This window comes from Bubalus kerabau, chromosome 1 (assembly GCF_029407905.1).
Source record: "Bubalus kerabau isolate K-KA32 ecotype Philippines breed swamp buffalo chromosome 1, PCC_UOA_SB_1v2, whole genome shotgun sequence".
Lineage (NCBI taxonomy): Eukaryota > Metazoa > Chordata > Mammalia > Artiodactyla > Bovidae > Bubalus > Bubalus kerabau.
This window is the reverse complement of record NC_073624.1, coordinates 5,194,566-5,213,790: the sequence shown is the minus strand read 5'-3', so window position 1 is coordinate 5,213,790 and position 19,225 is coordinate 5,194,566. Positions and strand designations below refer to the sequence as shown.

The window sequence follows — 19,225 nt, the reverse complement described above, 5'->3', positions numbered from 1 at the left end:
GACTTTTGGACACCCTTCTGATTTCAAAAATGTAGACTCAGACAGGGCCCACTTCTTCTGGAGTAAGCTGAGCATCTTTGGAAGTTGAACTTCGGTGGACACTGAGGTCCTGGCTGATGCAGCTGCTTCCTGCATCTTTCTGGCTTTATTGGTACCCATCTGTGGACTGCCTGTGCCCTTCCTGGGAGCAGGGCTGCCCCCTGTTCATTCATCCCTGTGACTGTCCCCAGAGCCTACGGGGAGGTCAGGGTGGGGGCAGGACGAGGACATCAGTGACACACTTGCTTCTCCCTTTATACCCTGTGTGTGAAAGTGAAAGTGAAGTTGCTCAGTCATGTCCGACTCTTTGCGACCCCAAGGACCGTTGCCTACCAGGCTCCTGCACCCATGGGATCTTCCAGCAAGAATCCTGGAGTGGGTTGCCATTTCCTTCTCCAGGAGATCTTCCCGACCCAGGGATTGAACCCGGGTCTCCCTCATTGTAGGCAGATGCTTTACCGTCTGAGCCACCAGGGAAGTCCGTTTCTCTGTGCGTGCTGGGTGCTAAGTCGCTTCAGTCGTGTCCGTCTCTTTGCGATCCTATGGACTGTAGCCCCCCGCCAGGGTCCTCTGTCCATGGGATTTTCCAAGCAAGAACACTGGAGTGGGTTGCCATTTCCTCCTCCAGGGGAACTTCCCGACCCAGGGATCAAACCCACGTCTCTTATGTCTCCTGCATCGGCATTCGGGTTCTTTACCACTAGCGCCACTTGGGAAGCCCTTGATTCACCCTTGATTCATTACCTCGCTTAATCCTTAACGCTGGTGGTGAGCTGGGGTCTGTTTTCACCCCCACCTCATGGAGGGAGACGCTTTGCCTAAGTCACGGGCCCCAGGCTCTCTGCCAGATTAGTTGTCATTCCCCAGGCCTCGGCCGTGACGCCATCCGCCCCCCAGGGACAGGCGAGCGGGCGTGGGGGCCCCGGCCTCCAGGCCCCGCGATGGCCCCCCTGCCGCCCTGCCTCTGCTGGCCCAGCGGTGGCTCGGCTAAATATATCCGGCTGACGTCAAGGCTGTTCTGCTCCTGGGGGTTTTCTTAAGCTGCATTTAAAGTTTGTGTTTTGCTTTATGAAGATTTAGCTTTTTTTTTTTTTCTTTTCCCTCCCTCTTAGCAGACTGTCTTGTTGAGTATAATCGGACTTAGATGATTATAAAAATAATTTACAGCTGCCGCGGTAGAAAAGCTGGGGGGAGGAAAACCTGCAGGGTCAGGCCTTTGGGTCACTGTTGGCCTTTAGGTGAAAAAAGCGGGGTGCCCCTCCACAGACACACTCCCCAGCCCTGTGCACACGTGTATGTACACACCACACACACACACACACACCATGCATACACACCTTCCTCTTTGCCTGTCACCTTCCTTCCTGCTGCCTGCCCCCAAGGCCAAGGGGGAGGCTACCTGGGCTGGGCCAGCTGCCTTTAGGGGCCCTGGCCTGTGGGTGCTGAGTGCCTGCCGTTGGGGGCGGCCTCCGGGGAGTATCTGGGATGCTTCCTCCAGGAGAGGCGCAGGCTCTGGCTCCCTTGGTCATGACCTGCCTTTTTCTCATTTCTCCCCTCTCTCAGTTGATGCGATCCTGAAGCAGGCCCTGGGTCATCTCTAGATCCAGGTTCCAGCCCCCTCCAGACGGGTGCAGGGCTCTTCCTACCCCAGCCCTCCCCCAGACTCCATGCAGGGGGTTTGAGTCCCAGCCCCAGCTTGGATAGAGGGCCTCTCTGCTGGTTGAGGTTCTCTGAGCATTGACCACCCCCAGGCACATTGGGGGGCCGGGTATCCTTGAGGACCGAAGGGGGCCCCCGGGCCCTGGGTCCCACCCTGAGACCTCCGCCCCCCTGCCTGGGCTCCAGGCGGCAGTGGGCTCTGTCTGCCTCCATGTGACCTGCCATAGCAGCGTCAGGCTGGAAGCAGGCCCTTGGCCCAGACAGTCTGGTCCACTGACGGCCACGTCGCCCCAGCCTCTGGTGGCCTTGCAACTGAAAGAGAAGGGGTTGATTCTGTGTTAATTTGGAAGGCATGGGTGGGCCCACAAGTGGCAGGCAGGTCGAGTGGGTCGGGGTCCCTGGGACGCGGCAGGATAGGTCCCTTCCGGCCCTGGGGGTCTTCCCACAGAGGTGGATACCCTGGGGAAGAGCAGCTGGCGAGGGGTTCTGAGCAGGATTTCCTGGCCCTTTTCCTTTGTTCTGAGGACTGGCTGCAGGCCCTTCACGGTTCTGGAGCCAGTGATGGGGCAGTGAAGAAGTGAGACAGTGGTCCCGGGCTGCAAGGAGCAGACAGTCCAGCAGAGAAGGAAAACCAGAACGTGCTCGCACAGAGTGATGTGGAAGTTTAGTCACTCAGTTGTGTCCGAGTCTTGCGACCCCATAGACCCCATAGCCCGCCAGGCTCCTCTGTCCATGAGATTCTCCAGGCAAGAATACTGGAGTGGGTTGCCATCTCCTCCTTTGGGGGAATCTTCCCAACCCAGGGATTAAACCTGGGGCTCTTGCCTTGCAGGCAGATTCTTTACTGACAGCCGTGAGTAATGGCTAGGAAAGTTGCACCAGGGTGAGAGGACAGAGAGTGGAAGTGGGGTGCTCTTTTAGAGACAGGTGGTTGTAGAAGGCCCCCCAGACGACCTCAGGGAGGTGAGGCTGGTGAGGAACAGGTGCAGAGGCCTGATGATGGGCGTGTGACAGAGGGAGGCACCAGTGGGTGGAGTGAGGCAGGGGCGGGTGTTGGGAGGTGATGCTGCAGTTGTGGGCCCTGTGCGCTCATGGGAGAGAGAGAACTTTATTATAAGAGCGATGAGAGCGTGATGGAGAGTTTTAGTCCCCACAGGGATGGGGTCCAGTTCAGTTCAGTCACTCAGTCATGTCTAACTCTTGGTGACCCCATGGACTGCAGCACGCCATCCATCCCTGTCCATCACTGACTCCCGGAGCTTACCCAAACTCATGTCCATTGAGTCGGTGATGCCATCCAACCATCTCATCCTCTATCATTCCCTTCTCCTTCCGCCTTCAATCTTTCCCAACATCAAGGTCTTTTCCAAAGAGTCAATTCTTCGCATGAGGTGGCCAAAGTATTGGAGTTTCAGCTTCAGCATCAGTCCTTCCAATGAACACCCAGGACTGATCTCCTTTAGAATGGACTGGTTGGATCTCCTTGCAGTCCAAGGGACTCTCAAGAGTCTTCTCCAACACCACAGTTCAAAAGCATCAATTCTTCGGTGCTCAGCTTTCTTCATGGAAAGAAAGCAGGGGTGGGGAGGGAGAAAGAAATGATCCAATTTACACTTTAAAGTGGGAAGCCTGGTGTACTGCAGCCCACGGGGTCCCAAAGAATCGGACACAGCTTAGCGACTGAACAGCAAAACTTTAAAGGGCTTACTGGGCCTTCAGGGGAGAATGGATCAGAGGAGTTGGGAGTGCAGGAGTGGAACCCATTCAGCAGGAAGTTGTAGCCACCATCCCCAGGTGAGGGCTTGTTTGGGGGTGGCAGCCACAATTACCTGGGGAGGTGGTCAGATTTATCCACGAGATGTATCAACAAGGTGTGTGGGGAAAATGGAGAGAGACTAGGATGTGATGTCTGAGTGCTTCCCCTGTATTCTGTGTTCAGAGGCAGAAACTGAGTTAGAGGGACCCTTCAAAGCGTCTTTCCCTTGATCTTGCTCCTTGTCAGCACCTGCCTCTTGGCTCTGGCAGGAGTGCAAAGGCTTCCAGGCAGGTGGAACATGCCGGGGGATTAGACACTGCTTGGTTTCAGGGATATGCAGAGATGATCAGAGCAGCACCCGCGTCTCCTTAAACCCTTCTCCGTGTCTCTGCAGAGCGGGACGCCTTCGACACGCTCTTCGACCACGCCCCTGACAAGCTCAGTGTTGTGAAGAAGGTGAGTTCTCAGTCAGGGTGTTTCCCTCCATCTCTGGGTGCTTTTTTTTTTTAACAGCATGAACTCCGTGCTGGGAAGGAGGTGGGAAAATGTTTGAAATCTCTGAAGTGTTTGCCACATGGATTGAAGTGTAATTATAGTCAAAAGCGTAACTGCAGTGCATAAAATTAGCACCTTTTTAACTCAGCATCTCTGCTGCTGGGTATCTTCCTGGCCATCCTCCCCGCCACTGCTGTGGAGTGAATTACCCTGCCAGCGCTGGGGGGCAGTTCATTTCCGAATCAAGGCTTTTTTTCAATGTGTTAATGTTTTTCAGCATGTCAGCCTGCTGGCTTGTGCTGGCCTCGTTACCGCGAAGCTGCATCCACGACGTGCCTGGTAAACAAGCAGGCACTGTTGGCAGAGCTGTTCTGAGCTCCATTTGGCCTGTCTCCCCAGCTGGGAGCGCAAAGGGGAGGCAGCCTGCTGGTCAGTCTCCGATGGAAGAAGCCCTGTGAAAAGGCTCTGGAGTCAGGGGCTGGGGAATGGCGAGCTTCCAGGCGGATGGCTTTCTCTCCCCCTGGAGGAGTCAAGACTCAGTACACATCAAGTTATTTGAGCGCCTGCAGAATGCTCAGGAAGGCAGCTGTGGGATGGATCTCTGCTTGTAAAATCTGAGCCCTTGACCCTGCGCAGATGGCTCTCGATCTTGAATAGTTTTCCCACACAGGTTGCTTCATGCAGGACTTCTCAGAGTCTGTAATATGCTGACATGCTTTGCAGTTCTCCAAGAGGGGCCTTGGGCTTCCCTGGTAGCTCAGCTGGCAACAAATCTGCCTGCAATGCAGGAGACCCTGTTTTGATTCCTGGGTGGGAAAGATCCCCTGGAGAAGAGATAGGCTACCCACTCCAGTATTCTTGGACTTCCCTTGTGGCTCAGATGGTAAAGAATCCACCTGCAATGCAGGAGACCTGGGTTTGATCCCTGGGTTGGGAAGATTCCCTGGAGAAGGGAAAGGCTATCCACTCCAGTATTCTGGCCTGGAGAATTCCATGGACTGGATAGTCCATGGGGTCACAAAGAGTCGGACACAACTGAGCGACTTTCACTTCACCAAGAGGGGGCTTGGTGGGGTGCATTTCCCCAAGCTTGTTTGTCTGTAGTGAGATCTGTTGATTTAAATATGTTGGGATAGATAGAACACATTAAATTCCCATGGAACTCGCGTTTGAAAAGTGTTGGTCTAGGCTGGGATGATGAGACTGTTAGTTCTTGAAGCACTTTGCAGAAGTGGGCGAAGCCTACTGAACGTGCTTGGATAACAAGCAGCGTACTCTGGGCCCTCGGAGCAGTGCCCCCAGCCCAACTCCGGCCACACCCGGCCCCTGGACTCCGTCCAGCGCACACACAACTTGCTGTTCCCTAGCTCAGTCATGTCCGACTCTGCGACCCCACGGCCTGCAGCATGCCAGACCTCCCTGTCCATGAGACTTTCCAGGCAAGAATACTGGACTGGGTTGCCACTTCCTTCTCCAGGGGATCTTCCCTACCCAGGGATCAAACCTACCCTCTCCTGCATTGGCGGGTGGATTCTCGACCGCTGAGCCACCAGGGAAGCCCTGGCTTGCAGTAGATCTGATTCATTCTTTGAGAAGGCGTATTGTGGGGATCCCAGCAATGACCAAGGAAGAATCCTTTTGTTTCCCTGACACCTTCCTGCTTCCAGCCTGGCCCTTCCCTACCCCCACACTGGGAGTCGTGTTAGTGTCTCCTGAATCCCAGAATAAAAGCAGGGGGACCCTGTCCAGCTCTCCAGGTCCCTCTGAGATCACACCCGACTCCTCTCTCCCATCCCTTCCACCTCCTGGAGGGCTCCCACAGGTGTACACAGCCTGGGTGGCTGCTCCGCCCACTCCACCCCCCAGCCGAGATGCTCCCCTGCGCCCTCATCTTCCAGGGATCCACGTGCTTCTTGTCGACATCCCACCACCACCCTGACATTTGAGTTTCATCTGCTTTGCTGCATCTCTGGATTCCCCATTGCCTCCACTGGGTGTATGTATGGAGAATCGTGCCCCAGATGTCAGGGTGGGGCTCTGTCTTACTGTCTTGCATCCCCAGCACCAATCAGAGTGCTGGGCACATAGTATATCTGGGTTAAATGAATAGGAAATGACATCATGTCCAGGGTAGGGAGAGATGGGGTTGATACTGAGTTTCCATGAAAGTTGAGTTTGATTACTGAGACAAGTTGTAGGCGACAAGTTTTAAACTTTCACCAAAGAGGAGAAGCCAGTGGCCCTGTGTAGGTACACACCAGGACTCAGCAAGTCTCTGAGGTCTCTTCGTTTACTGAAACTCTGATGGAGGTGGCTCCGGGCAGCCTTTCTGTCTCAGTCTTTTGTAGTTCAAGGCTACAGCTAGCCTACGTTGAAGCAGTTAAGTATCTCCCCCTGAGTGGGAGTTGGCACATCCATCTTGGGGGCGCAGATCGCTCTTCTGCAGGGCTGTTAAGTATGGTACGTGCACACATTACGTGTGCACATGGGCTGGTGGACAGAGTTGTGCATTTCTTTACCAGCTGGGGTAGATTTAGGTTTTATCTCATTAAAACCAAGGGTGATTGTAAGAACATTTCATTTTCGACTCGAGCCTTTCGTTCCAGCCAACAGGGGAGGTTACGGAAGCGTCTCCCAGAGCCAGAGATGGCACCTGTCGGGACTGTCCCGTGATGTGGGAGCCGAATCTTGCCCTCACGTTTCCCGCGTCTCTTTGCCTTGCAGTCTCTCATCACGTTTGTGAACAAGCACCTCAACAAGCTGAATCTGGAGGTGACGGAACTGGAGACCCAGGTGAGCCGTGTTCTGGGTTGAAGAATCCTTTGTCTGGTGTGGTTTCCAGCCAGCTCTCTGATCTTCAGTGGGCTGCGTGAACAAAATCAGACAGCGTTGTGTTCGTCATACAGAGAATGTCCATCACGCAGTTGAAATAGTCCCAGCCCCAGCCTCCTGGACCTTCTCCCACACCCTCTGTTTTAATTCCTGGGGCTTCTGGAACAAAGCCCCTTAAACAACACATATAACCTCATAGTTCTGGAAGCCAGAAATCCCAGATCAGGGTGTCTACAGGGCTGTTCATTCCAAGGCTCTGGGAGGGGGGTGGGGTGGGGGGCAGGGACGTGGTCAGTGCCAGGCCCCTCCCCCAGCTTCTGGTGGCTTGCTGGTAACTTTGGGCCTTTTTGAGTCATCAGATGTATTGTCTCCATCTTGGCTTTCACTTGGATCTGTATTCAAATTTCCCTCCTTTTTTGGTAAAAACGCAATTGTGTTGGATTAAAGCCCACCCTAACGAGCTTACTTCTGCCAAGACCCTATTTCCAAGTACATTTACACTCACAGGTTCGGGAGGGGGGGTCAGGATTCCAACACATCTTTTTAGGTTGTTGTTATTGTTCAGTCGCTCAGTCGTGTCCGACTCTTTATGACCCCATGGACTGCAGCACGCCAGGCCTCCCTGTCCATCACCAACTCCCAGAGGTTGGTCACACTTGTGTCCACTGAGTTGGTGATGCCCTCCAACCTTCTTGTCCTCTGCTGCCCACTTCTCCTCCTGCCCTCAATCTTTCCCAGCATCGGTGTCTTTTTTGGTGCAGGGATGCAATTCAACCGCAGCGCCCTCCAAGGTGCCGGCACCCCCACCAAAGAGCCTCTGCGTGTGCGTGTCCCTCAAACTAGAATATGTGGCTGCCTCTGCTTCCTTTTTTTAAAATTTTTCTAAAATTGTTTTGCCTGCACAGCATGTGGAATCTATTTCCCCGACCAGGGATCGAACCCCAGCCCCCTGCACTGAGAGTGAGGAGTCTTAACCTCTGGACCACCAGGGACATCCCTGGCGGCCTCTGCTTCTGCTGTCCGTGGCCGTCCTACCCTTAGTGCTGAGCCAGCAAATGCTGGCTGGCGTCCCTCTAGTGAATACACACCACATATTTCTCCTGCCGCAAGTATAGAAAGTATACCTCCCCACCCCCACTCAGAGCGAAAGCTGCAGCGTGAAAATATGTTTTGAGCACTTGGCAAGCATTAAAGACAAAACATAATTTCCCCGGGATTAGCTGGGTGCTTGAGTTTGACGTCTTTCGCGTTCTCGGTGCCCGTTTCTCTAATGTGCAGCTGATCCTTCTTAAACCCCTGGGTGATTGCATTCATTCCTTTCTCTTTCTTTAACTTTTCTCATTTGCTTTTCTAATTAAAAAAGTAATTCAGGTTCATTGTAGAAACGTCTGAAAATGCAGATAAGCAAAACAAATAAAAATCACCCGTAATCCCCTCACCCAGAGATAACGACGCTGGGGGTTTACTCCAGATCATTTCTCCACACGGATGGCTCCTCGTGGGCAGCTCGCTCTATGTTTGAAAGCTGAATGGCCCATTTTTTAACGTATATATTTATTTGTGTGTCATTGGCAAGAACACTTTTTTTTTTTAAGCAGTTTACTAATATCACGCGTTAAGCCTCTGATTATTTGCGGCCTGATGCATTAACAGTCCAGAAGTGTACTCATTTGAAAAGGAACCATCCTTTTAGTCTGCCCCTGCCCCAGCTCCCTCACCGTTCTCTCCAGAGGTAACCAACTGCAGTTAATGGTTGGGTGTGCATTTTTCTAGATGGTTTGTATGCATGAGTGTGTTTTTTGAAATGGCTGAGGGTCAGGTTTTTTTTTTGTTTGTTTGTTTGTTTTGCAAAACAGCTGTTTTGTAAAGTGTTACTTAATAGTGTGGGCCTCTTTCTGTGTGAGTGAGTGGGTTTCCGTCGCATCCCTTTCGTGTTGTCTGGCCTGTGTGTGTTCGTCACTTTAGTAGTTGCCTCCTATTCTGCGTGTCATTAAATCCAGTCCTTGTGATAGGACGTTTCCTGATCTGGTAGATACATACCGTGTCCAGTATCTTTGGACACAGCTGTTTATACCTTTATCTGCTTCCTCAGGATAAACTCCTACAAATGGGGTTGTTAGAGCAAAGGTGGATAGTTACACGGAGGGCCCGGAAGCTTTGCCCGCCTGAAACTCTAATCGGCAGTGGTGAGAACCCACATCCTCGCCAGCTGTCCCTGATGGTCACTGCTCAGATGGCTCTGCCTGCTGGTATCAACAGCCACGCATCTTAGGCTGACTCTAAGCTTAAATTTGCATTGATCTCTGTCTGCTCTGTGTGTCCATTATTTTTTTCTGTCACTGCACAGTAGGAAGTAATGGGGCTTCCCAAATGGTGCTAGAGGTAAAGAACGCGCCTGCCAGTACAGGAGACATGAGAGACCTGGGCTCGATCCCTGGGCCGGGAAGATCCCCTGGAGGAGGGTATGGCAACCCACTCCAGTATTCTTGCCTGGGAATCCCATGGACAGAGGAGCCTGGTGAGCTATAGTCCATAGGGTTGCAAAGAATTGGACATGACTGGAGTGACTGAGCAAACACACATGAAGTAATATCTTAAAAATATTTTGAGCCAGTGATCCACCAAAAGAGATACCCGGCCCCCGAAATACAGATTTTTCTTTTTGTTGTTGCAAAGGACTCTGAGTATTTTCATAAATATGTTCATTGTTAAACTTCTGATGTCCTGGAAGTCAAAGCACACGGCTCCAGTTCTTGCTCTGGGGGTGTGTATGTGTGTGTTTTCCTTTCTTTTTAAAACCACTTTAGATTGTGGGGCAGCTTCCTAGCTCTGTGACACTGAGGCAGTTCCTCAACCTCTCTGAGCTTCTCCCCACATGTTTAAACTTGAAATAAGTCAGTATCATTCAAAAGCCTGTGAAAATTTTCAGCTGGCACTTGTGGCCAGTGGAAACTGTATTGGACCACACAGCTTTAGAATCTGGAGGCTGGGTTCGTCACAAGTCCTTGATCTGCAGGAGATGTCCTCTGGGAGGGTGGGCGGACGGGTCCTGCCCCCTCCCCGCCCCGCGTGCTGGTCCATGTCCCAGAGATCAGGCCCCGCCTCCTGCACCTTGGTCCTCTCCTCCCCCTGGGCTAGTTGCTCTGCCTTCATTGGTCTCCGTTGGTTTACCTGCAAAAGGAGCAGTTGCCCCCTGTCCTGGCTTATTGGGAGCAAGGGAGCCCAGGCAAAGAGCAAAGTCTTTGGATCTAGATTCCTGGCCGCTTCCTGTGCATGGGAGGTGCTGCTGGGCCATGTAGCAGGTCAAGGGGCTGGGATCTGGGGAGAGACTGTGGCCTACCAATTAGGACCCAGCTAGGATGGACCTGCGTGCTGGGTGCACACAAAAGCCCTCCATCACAGGGCATGGGAAAGTCTTGTCCCGCCGTGAATACCTCTAGAAGAAGACACCCAGGCAGCTTACCAAGTGAGCGAGCAGAACAGGGCAGCAAACCCCAAACCAAAGCCTAGGGCACCCTGCAGGCTGTGGATTAACTGTGCCCACTGCTGGCACAGGTGGAGCACTCCCTGCGTGTCCGGTGCTCCCTGCCCCCCTCCTCACAGGGTCCCCACGACAACCCAGAGAGGTGGGACCCAGCGTTATCCCCAAGGTCAGTGGTCTGGTCCTCCCCACTTGGCCACACTTCATGTGATCACATACAGTCTCAAGTGCCCGCTTTGCACCCTGGCCCTTCACCTGACTGCAGGCTCGAGTTCCTCAACAAGAGACGGATTTTTTTTTAACTCTAAAGCACTTTTCCTCCGTTTGAGGGGCTGCAGAGCCTTTGCTGACTCCGTGCACAGCCCAGAACATGACGCGTGTTCCTCTGTAGTTTGCAGACGGCGTGTACCTGGTGCTGCTCATGGGGCTCCTGGAAGATTACTTTGTACCCCTGCACAACTTCTACCTGACCCCCGACAGCTTCGATCAGAAGGTACGTGTGTGCGCGGTCTCCATCCTGGGAGTGGCCCGGGACACGCGCATCCCGGTGAGCAGTGTAGAGTCCCTGGGCCGCTCTTTGGGAAGTCCAGCCTGCCCAGAAAATGGTGTGGTGATGACACGTGACCCTCAGGAAAGGAAGGAGCCCTGTGGGCAGCGCCTAACGCATCCAGGGGTCGTGCGCCACGTTCTCGTTGGACTCTTTCCCTGGGACGATGCTGGTCTTCATAATTGTGGCCGAATGTCAGTAGAGTTGCAAATCCTTCCCCTGTTCGTGCCGCGTGGTCTGCCTGCTGCTTCATGAGCTTCCTAGACACCATCTTCAGTGGCTGCACAACGTCCATGGAGCGGCTCTGATGCCAGTGTCCCTGTTTTCCACTCTAGGGCAGTTCATTTGTTTCTTTTTGGCTATTAAAACAATAAGGTATTGTTGTGAATATGTTGTTGTCCTGTTGCTAAGTCGTGTCCGAATGTTTGACCCCCATGGACTGCAACATGCCAGGCTTCCCTGCCCTTCACTAACTCCCAGAGCTTGCCCAAGCTCATATTCATTAAGGTGGTGATGCCATCCAACCATCTCATCCTCTGCTGCCCACTTCTCCTCTTGCCTTCAGTCTTTCACAGCATCAGGGTCTTTTCAAATGAGTCGGCTCTTCACATGAGGTGACCAAAGTATTGGAGCTTCAACTTCAGCATAAGCATTAGTCCTTCCAATGAATATTCAGGATTGATTTCCTTTAGAATTGACTGGTTTGATCTCCTTGCTGTCCAAGGGACTCTGAAGAGTCTTCTCCAACACCTCAGTTGGAGAAAAAAAACATCAGTTCTTTGGCATTCAGCCTTCCTTGGAGAAGGAAATGACAACCCACTCCAGTGTTCTTGCCTGGAGAATCCCAGGGACGGAGGAGCCTGGTGGGCTGCCGTCTATGGGGTCGCACTGAGTCAGACACGACTGAAGCGACTTAGCAGCAGCAGCCTTCCTTATGGTCCAACTCTCACATCCATACATGGAAAAACCATAGCTTTGATTATATGGACCTTTTTGGCAAAATGATGTCTCTGCTTTCTAATATGCTGTCTAGGTTGGTCATAGCTTTCTTTCCAAGGAGCAAGTGCCTTTTAATTTCATGGCTCTGCAGTCACCATCCACAGCGATTTTGGAACCCAAGAAAATAAAATCTCTTATTGTTTCTACTTTTTCCCCATCTATTTGCCATGAAGTGATGGGACTGGATGCCACGATCATGAATATGTAAATGTAAATATATGTTTCCATTCCTGTGGATTGTTTTCTAAGAAAATCCTCAAAGAGGATTGTTTGGGTCAAAGGGCATGGCCTTCACATTTGGGACACTCTTATGACCGGGCGTTTGCCTCCTGCCAAGGGCTTCCGCAGGCCCAGCCATCCCAGCAGTGTTTAGTCCCTCGTCTTTAGAAACCTGGCTCGTGGACTGACCGTATTGCTTGAACTCGAGAGCATCTGTCATTTTATTTTCTCGAAGTGCTAGACCCATGAGTCAGGGAGACAGACGAGGCGAGCAGGCGCGGCAGCCAGAGACGCATCCGGAAGCCGGGCCAGTGTTTACCAATCAGCCTGCTTCTGGCATCGCGAGGGCTGCTTGCTCGCGGCCAAATGTCGCTGCCGTCTGGCCTGCTGAGATGGATCAGAGCAGATCAGCGAGGTTCTGGCACGGTCCCCTCCTCGGTGCACAGAGTGGGTGAGGGGGTGCTCGGGGCTTCGTGGGGCAGGTCAGGAGGCAGGAAGACAGACAGCTTGGTCACGGAGTTCATCTTGCATTTCCTGCCCACGTGGCCGGCTGCAGAAGGATTTTTGTTTGTTTGTTTTTTGACCTGGACCATTTCTAAAGTCTCTATGGAATGTGTTACAATATTGCTTCTGTTTGATGTGTTGGTTTTTTTGGCTGCAAGGCATGTGGGATCTTTTGAACCCATGTCCCCTGAGCTGGTAGGCAAAGTCTTAACCACTGAACCGCCAGGGAGGTTCCCAGAAGTCTTAGCCACTGAACCACCAGGGAAGTTTCCAGAAGCATTGTTCTGGAGAGATCTTTTCTTTGTTCATGAAGCTGAACAAAGAGCTGAACAAAAATGAGCATGAAGGCTGGTGAGAAGGGTGAGGTCAGCCAGGCCGACTGGAGCTGGGCTTCTTTCCGGGACAGGCTCTGTGCAGTAGCGGGGCGGCCCCTCCCAGCCCCGGCCTCCTTCCCTCTGAGATGAGACGAGTCTCTGTCCATCACCCTCTGCCCTGGGAGGCTCAAGGCCTATTCGGTCCACCTTCACCTCGAGCGGGAGGCGGGTGGCTGCTGTAGGGGACAGCATCCCGCGTGGTGTGAGACCGTCGACGCTTGTAGAGTCCAGTGGTGGCCCAGTGGCCTCCAGAGCTCTCCTGGCTGGAAGCCGTTGTTCTGGAGGGTCTTTCTCCAGCCATGTTAGCCCCCAGCCCCACCCCTGGATTCTCTGCCTTCCTCCCCACGAGTGATGGCCTCATGGTACCATTGGGAGGCTCCTCGTTGGCCGTGGGGCTTCCTAACCTCCAGGTCCTCCCACCACCTCGCAGGTGATGGCCTTTCTGTGCTACACCGACCAGAACCCACTTCTGGCCGGGGCCGGGCACCTCGTCCCCACTGTGGCCGGGCAGTGGTGTCTCATGCTGAGAGACCCTCTCGAAGCATCCTCGGGACCCCAGACTCTGCCAGGCACTGAGAGTCCTTGTAGCAGTGATAGGAGACTGAGATCAGTGAGCAAACTCCGAGATGCATCGTGGGCGTGTGCTTTTAAATGATCACATTGGAGTTTAGAAAGATGAGATGGGACGTCTCCAACCCTGAGGTTCCTGCAAACAGCCGAACAGCCCCATCGAGCCGTCTCAGAGGCGTGGGTGCCGCCCGCGCTTCTTGTTTGAGCCCCACCATTGAGCCTTGCTCTGTGCTGGTCACTTTGCTGGGTACCTTGGGCCTGTGGTCATCTTCTGGAAGATTCCACAGTGTCCCTCTCTCTCTGGGGGGTGGCCTGTGTTCTGGAGACTTGAAGGTTATTCCTGGAAGCAAGTCCCAGAAAGGGCTTTGCAGTTTCAGGGTGCTTTCCCATTTGCTTCCTCATCGGAGTCCCTGTCCCCAGGGAGGAAAGGGGTCCTTGGGGTGTGGATGGATCATCAGCAGGGGCGGAACCAGGAGACCCCATTCTTTTCTGGGACCCTCTGCCCTTCTCTCTCCCCACCTGGTTTTTTGAAACTCCTTTGCAGCACAGAGAGAAAGCACTTTGGGGGTCTGGCCGTGGACTGCCTCCTGGGAGCAGTGAGGGGCTTTGGGGTTCAGAGTGTGGCCTGGGGTGGGGTCTCACTCTCGGGGATCATGGTCAAAGAGGGGGCCCCACGTCCTGTCGGGAGGTGTTTGCTATTCTTTGTGCCAGGTCCGTGGAGCCGGGCTCCGAGGGTGCTTCTCTGCAGGGGCAGTGAGGTTGTGGGGTTGAGGCTTAGGTCTGTGAGAGAACGGAAGGGGAAGGGGCAGCTTCCTGTCTGCTGGTTTCCTCGGACGGAGAAGAAAGCAGAGGAAAGTCTTGCTCAAAACCTATCACTGGTTGCGCTGAGCAGCTGCAGAGAGGTGGGCCTTGAAAGGATGTTCCCCCGACCCCTGCACCTCCCCGCCTCCCACACCCCCACCCCCCTGCCAGCCAGTCTTTCCTTGGGGCAGGGAGGGGCCTCGTGAACTTGACCATGCTCCACACCCGTGATGGGGGCGCATCCTGCCAGCCTGGGGGCCACGGAAGATGTCTGTTCCCACGTTGGGCTGATGGTCTAACCCGACCATTACCCTGTTTCTCCCTCTTGGCCATCCTGGCTCCGTCTTGACTCCAAACCTGTTGTGTGTATGACTCAGGGATCCGGATCTCAGCGGATGGTGGAAGAGGCAGGATGTTCCCAGAGGCAGGGCACAGGTTCCGATCCAGACTTGTGTGGGCTGAAGCCCGGCCCTGCCTCTCGGAGCCTGGGAACTTTCTCAGCACAGATGATAGATGGTCTCACCCGTCTCGCCCAGGACCTCCTTTGGGAAGTGGGAGATTAAGACCCTCCGGTCATCTCCCTTGCGTGTCCCTGCTCCAAGGCCCAGCTGGGTTCAGCCCTCTCTCCGGGCTGGGTCCGGACCCTGCAGGTGGGACTCTGACAGCCTGCATCCTGTCTCCCCTCGGCGTGGCCCGCGAGCCTCAGGTCATTTGCAGCTCACCCAGGTCTGGGTGTGTGTCCTGCACCCACTCTGGGGCGTGTCCCCCATGCCAGGGCCGGGCTCCTGTTTGATACTTAGCGGATGGTGGCCTTCTCTATGTCTCTGAGTGCTGCCCACCCAGTGCCTCCGTGGCCTGGAAGCTTCTCTGCTGTGCCCCGAGCTCTCGTGGTCTTGACTAAGGGAGGAGTATTTTGCCAAGTGTCTTTTTCCTGGTTAATCATTAAACCACTTTGCAGGCAAACTTGTTGTGGTGTTTCTGATTCATTGGCAGGGAAATCATGAAACCGTTGCTGTTTAAAGGGTGTTTGATGACAGGAGAGCCCTAAAGTCCTTTCCAGCTCTGACATCTGTGATTTATTTTACTTTTTGGTTTCCCTGCCCTCCTCCTTCCCCCAGCCTCCACCAGCCTTCACTCAATGCAGACATCTGGCTGGCTGTGATTTGGTTGCTCATCAGTATCTCCGCGGTTCAGGTGGACTTGAAACTCAGTGGAGGTGGCTCTGTGTCTAACCTCTGCAGCAGCCATTAATAGAAATGAGCAAACTGCTAGCATCCTTGGGGGCTGAGTGCAGATGTGCCCACCTTTCCGGGGCATCGAGCAGGTCGAGGGTCAGGACCAGGCTGTGCAGCACCCACCAGTGGCCTGACTTCAGGTCCAGCAGGGTCCACGGCACCTGCTCTGGGTCAGGGCTACCGATATACCCCTGTTGAGGGCACGCCATCACACTCAGCTGGCTTGAGGCCCTTCTGACAGATAGCAGGTGACTGCTGTGTGCTGGGGACAGGGCCCAGGGCCAGGCGCCTTCAGAAGGTGACTTGCCCTCTCGGAGTCTCGGTTCCTTAGCTGTGAAAGGAAGCTGCCTTCACTTGTCTTCACGAGGGCGTGTCGGAGCCTGGGGACGCCCACTCCTTCCTGTGTCTCCCGGCCCCCCCACCCTGGGAAGGGGAGTGAGGCCCACCTGGCAGGTGTGTGTTGTGCTCCGCAGACTCCCTCCCCCTCCCCACCCCTGGTCCTTGTGGGCCGAGTTATTCCAAAGGTTCCCCTGTCCATGCTTGCTTCCATCCCCTTAGAAGAAAATTGGTGGAGATGGAGGGCAGTGGACAGGCCTGGGACCAGTTGCAGCCCTGACGCTAACTCTGGCTTCCTTGGCAGGTCCACAACGTGTCGTTTGCCTTTGAGCTGATGCTGGACGGAGGCCTTAAGAAGCCCAAGGCTCGCCCCGAAGGTAACCCAGGTCTTCGAGGGGCTGGGTGACCAGCCGTGTCTCTCCCATCAGGCCCCGAGTGTGTGGCTCAAAGGCCGGGCTCTGCCGACCCCAGCTCCCTGTTGCCCTCAGGGCTTCAGGGACCTAGAGTCCTGTGCTGGCGAAGCCACCAAGGCCAGTTCTTCAGTAATCACTTGACTTGGAGGACGCGGCCTCTGCCCCACGGGCTCAGGGTTCGATTGCCTCACCAGATGCCCTTGCTCAGACTGGAGACGCTGCTTCATGTCTTGAGACAATATTTAAGGTTGGCTGCAGTTTAATGCCTGTCGGGTTGCTGTCCTGATGGCCCAGTGGTGCCTGTAAGCAGGGCCGTGGCTCGGTCATGGCCTGTGAGGTCTGAGTGGCAGTGGAGGCTGGCAGATCCCCAGCGAGAGGCCTCCTCGCTGCCGCACCTGACTCCTGTGTTAAATGACCTCTACCAGGAATCTCTTAACTTGAGAGGACAACTGAAGCCCTGGGGTGGGTGAGTGGGGTTGCGGGGGGGTGCTTCTCAAAGCATCTTCCAATTCAGGGACTGTGGAACGGGCCCTCCAAGTCCTGATGATAACAAGTTTGCAGGTGACTCCAGAGCTCCTGGACCCCTGCCCGACAGTGACAGCTTGAATCCTGGGTGGGGTGTTCTCATTACCCGCCACCCACGCCCCCGGGAGGCTCAGCAGTCACTGCTGAACACCCATCCGAGGACAGGAACTCTGTCCCGTGACCCATGACCGCAGCCCTCCCCAAGCCCTTGTCGGAGCTCAGAGAGCAAGGGAGGAGCAGAACCAGGCGCCTCAACCCCCAGGGGGGACAGGGCCCCTTCCCACCAAACTAGGTGCTTGGACTTCCTGGGCCACACCTTGGTCCTGACCTCGAGGGGGTAGGACCAGGGCTCCCGCCTGCCCTGCCCCAGGAGGCCCGCAGGATGGCCCGCGATCCCCAGTACGTGTCCTTGGCTGTCCTAGACCCCGTACCACGCAGACTTGTCTGGTCCCATCTTGGAAGGGATGAAGGAGAATCCTCGCCATCCCAGTGCTCATCCTGTGGGGTGGCAGCCTGGGGGCTCGGGAAGTGGCCTGTGAGTGGTGGGGACAGCAAGAGTGCTCTGCGGGGGACGTAGAGGGTGTCCCCGTGTCTCCCAGGTGTTGGCACCAGGACTTGGGGCAGCTTCTCTCACCCGCAGTGGTTTCTCTGTTTTCCTTCTGCAGATGTGGTAAACCTGGACCTCAAATCCACCCTGCGGGTTCTTTACAACCTGTTCACCAAGTACAAGCACCTGGAGTGACAGCGAGGAGCCACAGTGACCTCAGCGGGGACCGTGCTTCGGGAGGTGCCCTGGCCTCCCCTCCCAGCCTGTGGTTGCTCCCCACCCCACCCCACTTTTTTTTCCTGATAGATTCTCTTCACCTCCTTTCCTTGTAATTCCACAGCGGGTGGCATCCTTAGAAATGCAGGTTCCCAACACCAGTGCTTTGGCCAGTTTGCAGCCTCGCCTCACCTGGGGTGCCACAGGGGGCCAAGTCAATTGTTGATCAAAAGATGGAAAAGAAAAAAAAAACCGGAACCCCGACGGTCAGCCCCTGGGAGGCGGGGGCGGGGTGCCTGGCCTTCCAGCTGACAGCCCTCAGTGATCACAAGTCATCAGAAACACACTGCAGCCTTGCAGCAGGGCGATGGCTCGACTCCCCTGGTGGCATCTCCTGGGCAGGACTCTCCTGGGCAGCCAGGCCTTTTTACAAAAAAGCATTTTTCAGTTTGAAAAAAAAGTCCCTCCGAGCTCTTGGAAGCCTCAGCTGTGACCGGAGTGTCCACTCGCATCCTCACTCCTTGTCTGCTCCGTGTGGCTTGCATTTCGCTTTTGCGCAGACATCTGGGACCCAGTGGACCCAGCGGCCACGGTCCGTGGGAGGAAGGGTTTCTGAGGCGTTTCTTCATCTCTTGCTTCGGCTGAGTGGGCTGTGTTGGAGCTGGCTCTAAAAGGCAGCTGGAGACAGCTCCACTGGGAAGTCTCCAATCCCAGAGGCCCTGTTTGAGGATGGATGCCTTTCCAAAAACCTTTGGAAAGCAGGGTGTTTCAGTTTTCAGGGGCTGCTGTAACAGAGTGCCATGGGTTGGGGGGTGAGTTAGAGCATGGACGTTTATTGTCTCAGTTCTAGAGGCTGGAAGTCGAGACAGTGGTATCAGCGGAGCTGGTGCCTTCGGAGCCTCCTGGGCTTGTAGATGGACACCGTCTTCCCTCGCTTCCTACGCTTCTCCCTCGTCTGTGACTCTGTGTCTCATCTCTTATAAGGACACCAGGCAGAACGGATTGGGGTGGACCCTAATGACCTCACAGTACCTTAATTACCTCTGTGAAGACCCCTGTCCCCAAATACCGTCACCTGCTGAGGTCCTGGGGGTTAGGACTTCAATATGTGGGGTCGGGGGTGGGGCACAGCTCAGCCTGTAAGAGGGAAGGCGAAGTGTTCACCTCTGTCCTCCGCGACTCCCAGCTTTCTGCAGCCTGTGGCATCCTTGGGGCACCCTGTCGAAGGAAATGCGATCCCTCATTTGTATGCCCTTCACTCCTCGCCCGCCTCATCTCGGGAGAGAAAGGGGTACCCCTAGGCTGGGTATCAGGTGGGTCTTCCACTGGGTCACCCCCACCCCCACCTCCCTGTGGAGCCGGGATTTTCATGACACCTGGACCCCCGAGTTTGCTCAGCACCCCGGCAACATGGGCCTTTCTCTTCTGTGATATTTGCCTTCCTGCTGTAGGTCAGAGCTGTTGAGCATGTCATTAATATTACATCGCGTACCAGTGCTCAGGACTTAAAGAACAGCTGTCTGTTCTGCCTGGGCTCTGGCGGCTGCCAGCCTGGGGCTGGGTTCAGAATAGCCAATTTGATGGAGGAGGTTACCCAGCAGGGGAAAGAAATAATTAAAACGGCATTACAGCGTCTCCTGCGGGAGGCGGTGACATTAAAGATCCACGTTGACAAAA

The 19,225-nt window shown here is 54.6% G+C and overlaps 1 protein-coding gene across 1 annotated transcript in view; it reads left to right on the top strand.

Moving 5' to 3' along the window:
- PARVB (parvin beta) overlaps positions 1-19,225 on the top strand; it is a 112,752-nt gene extending 93,527 nt beyond the window's left edge. The window contains exons 9-13 of the mRNA XM_055565792.1: positions 3,849-3,910; positions 6,674-6,742; positions 10,654-10,755; positions 16,152-16,224; positions 17,451-19,225. Coding sequence (XP_055421767.1) covers positions 3,849-3,910; positions 6,674-6,742; positions 10,654-10,755; positions 16,152-16,224; positions 17,451-17,527 — 383 coding nt within the window. The 3' untranslated portion in view covers positions 17,528-19,225. The remainder of the gene's footprint in view (positions 1-3,848; positions 3,911-6,673; positions 6,743-10,653; positions 10,756-16,151; positions 16,225-17,450) is intronic.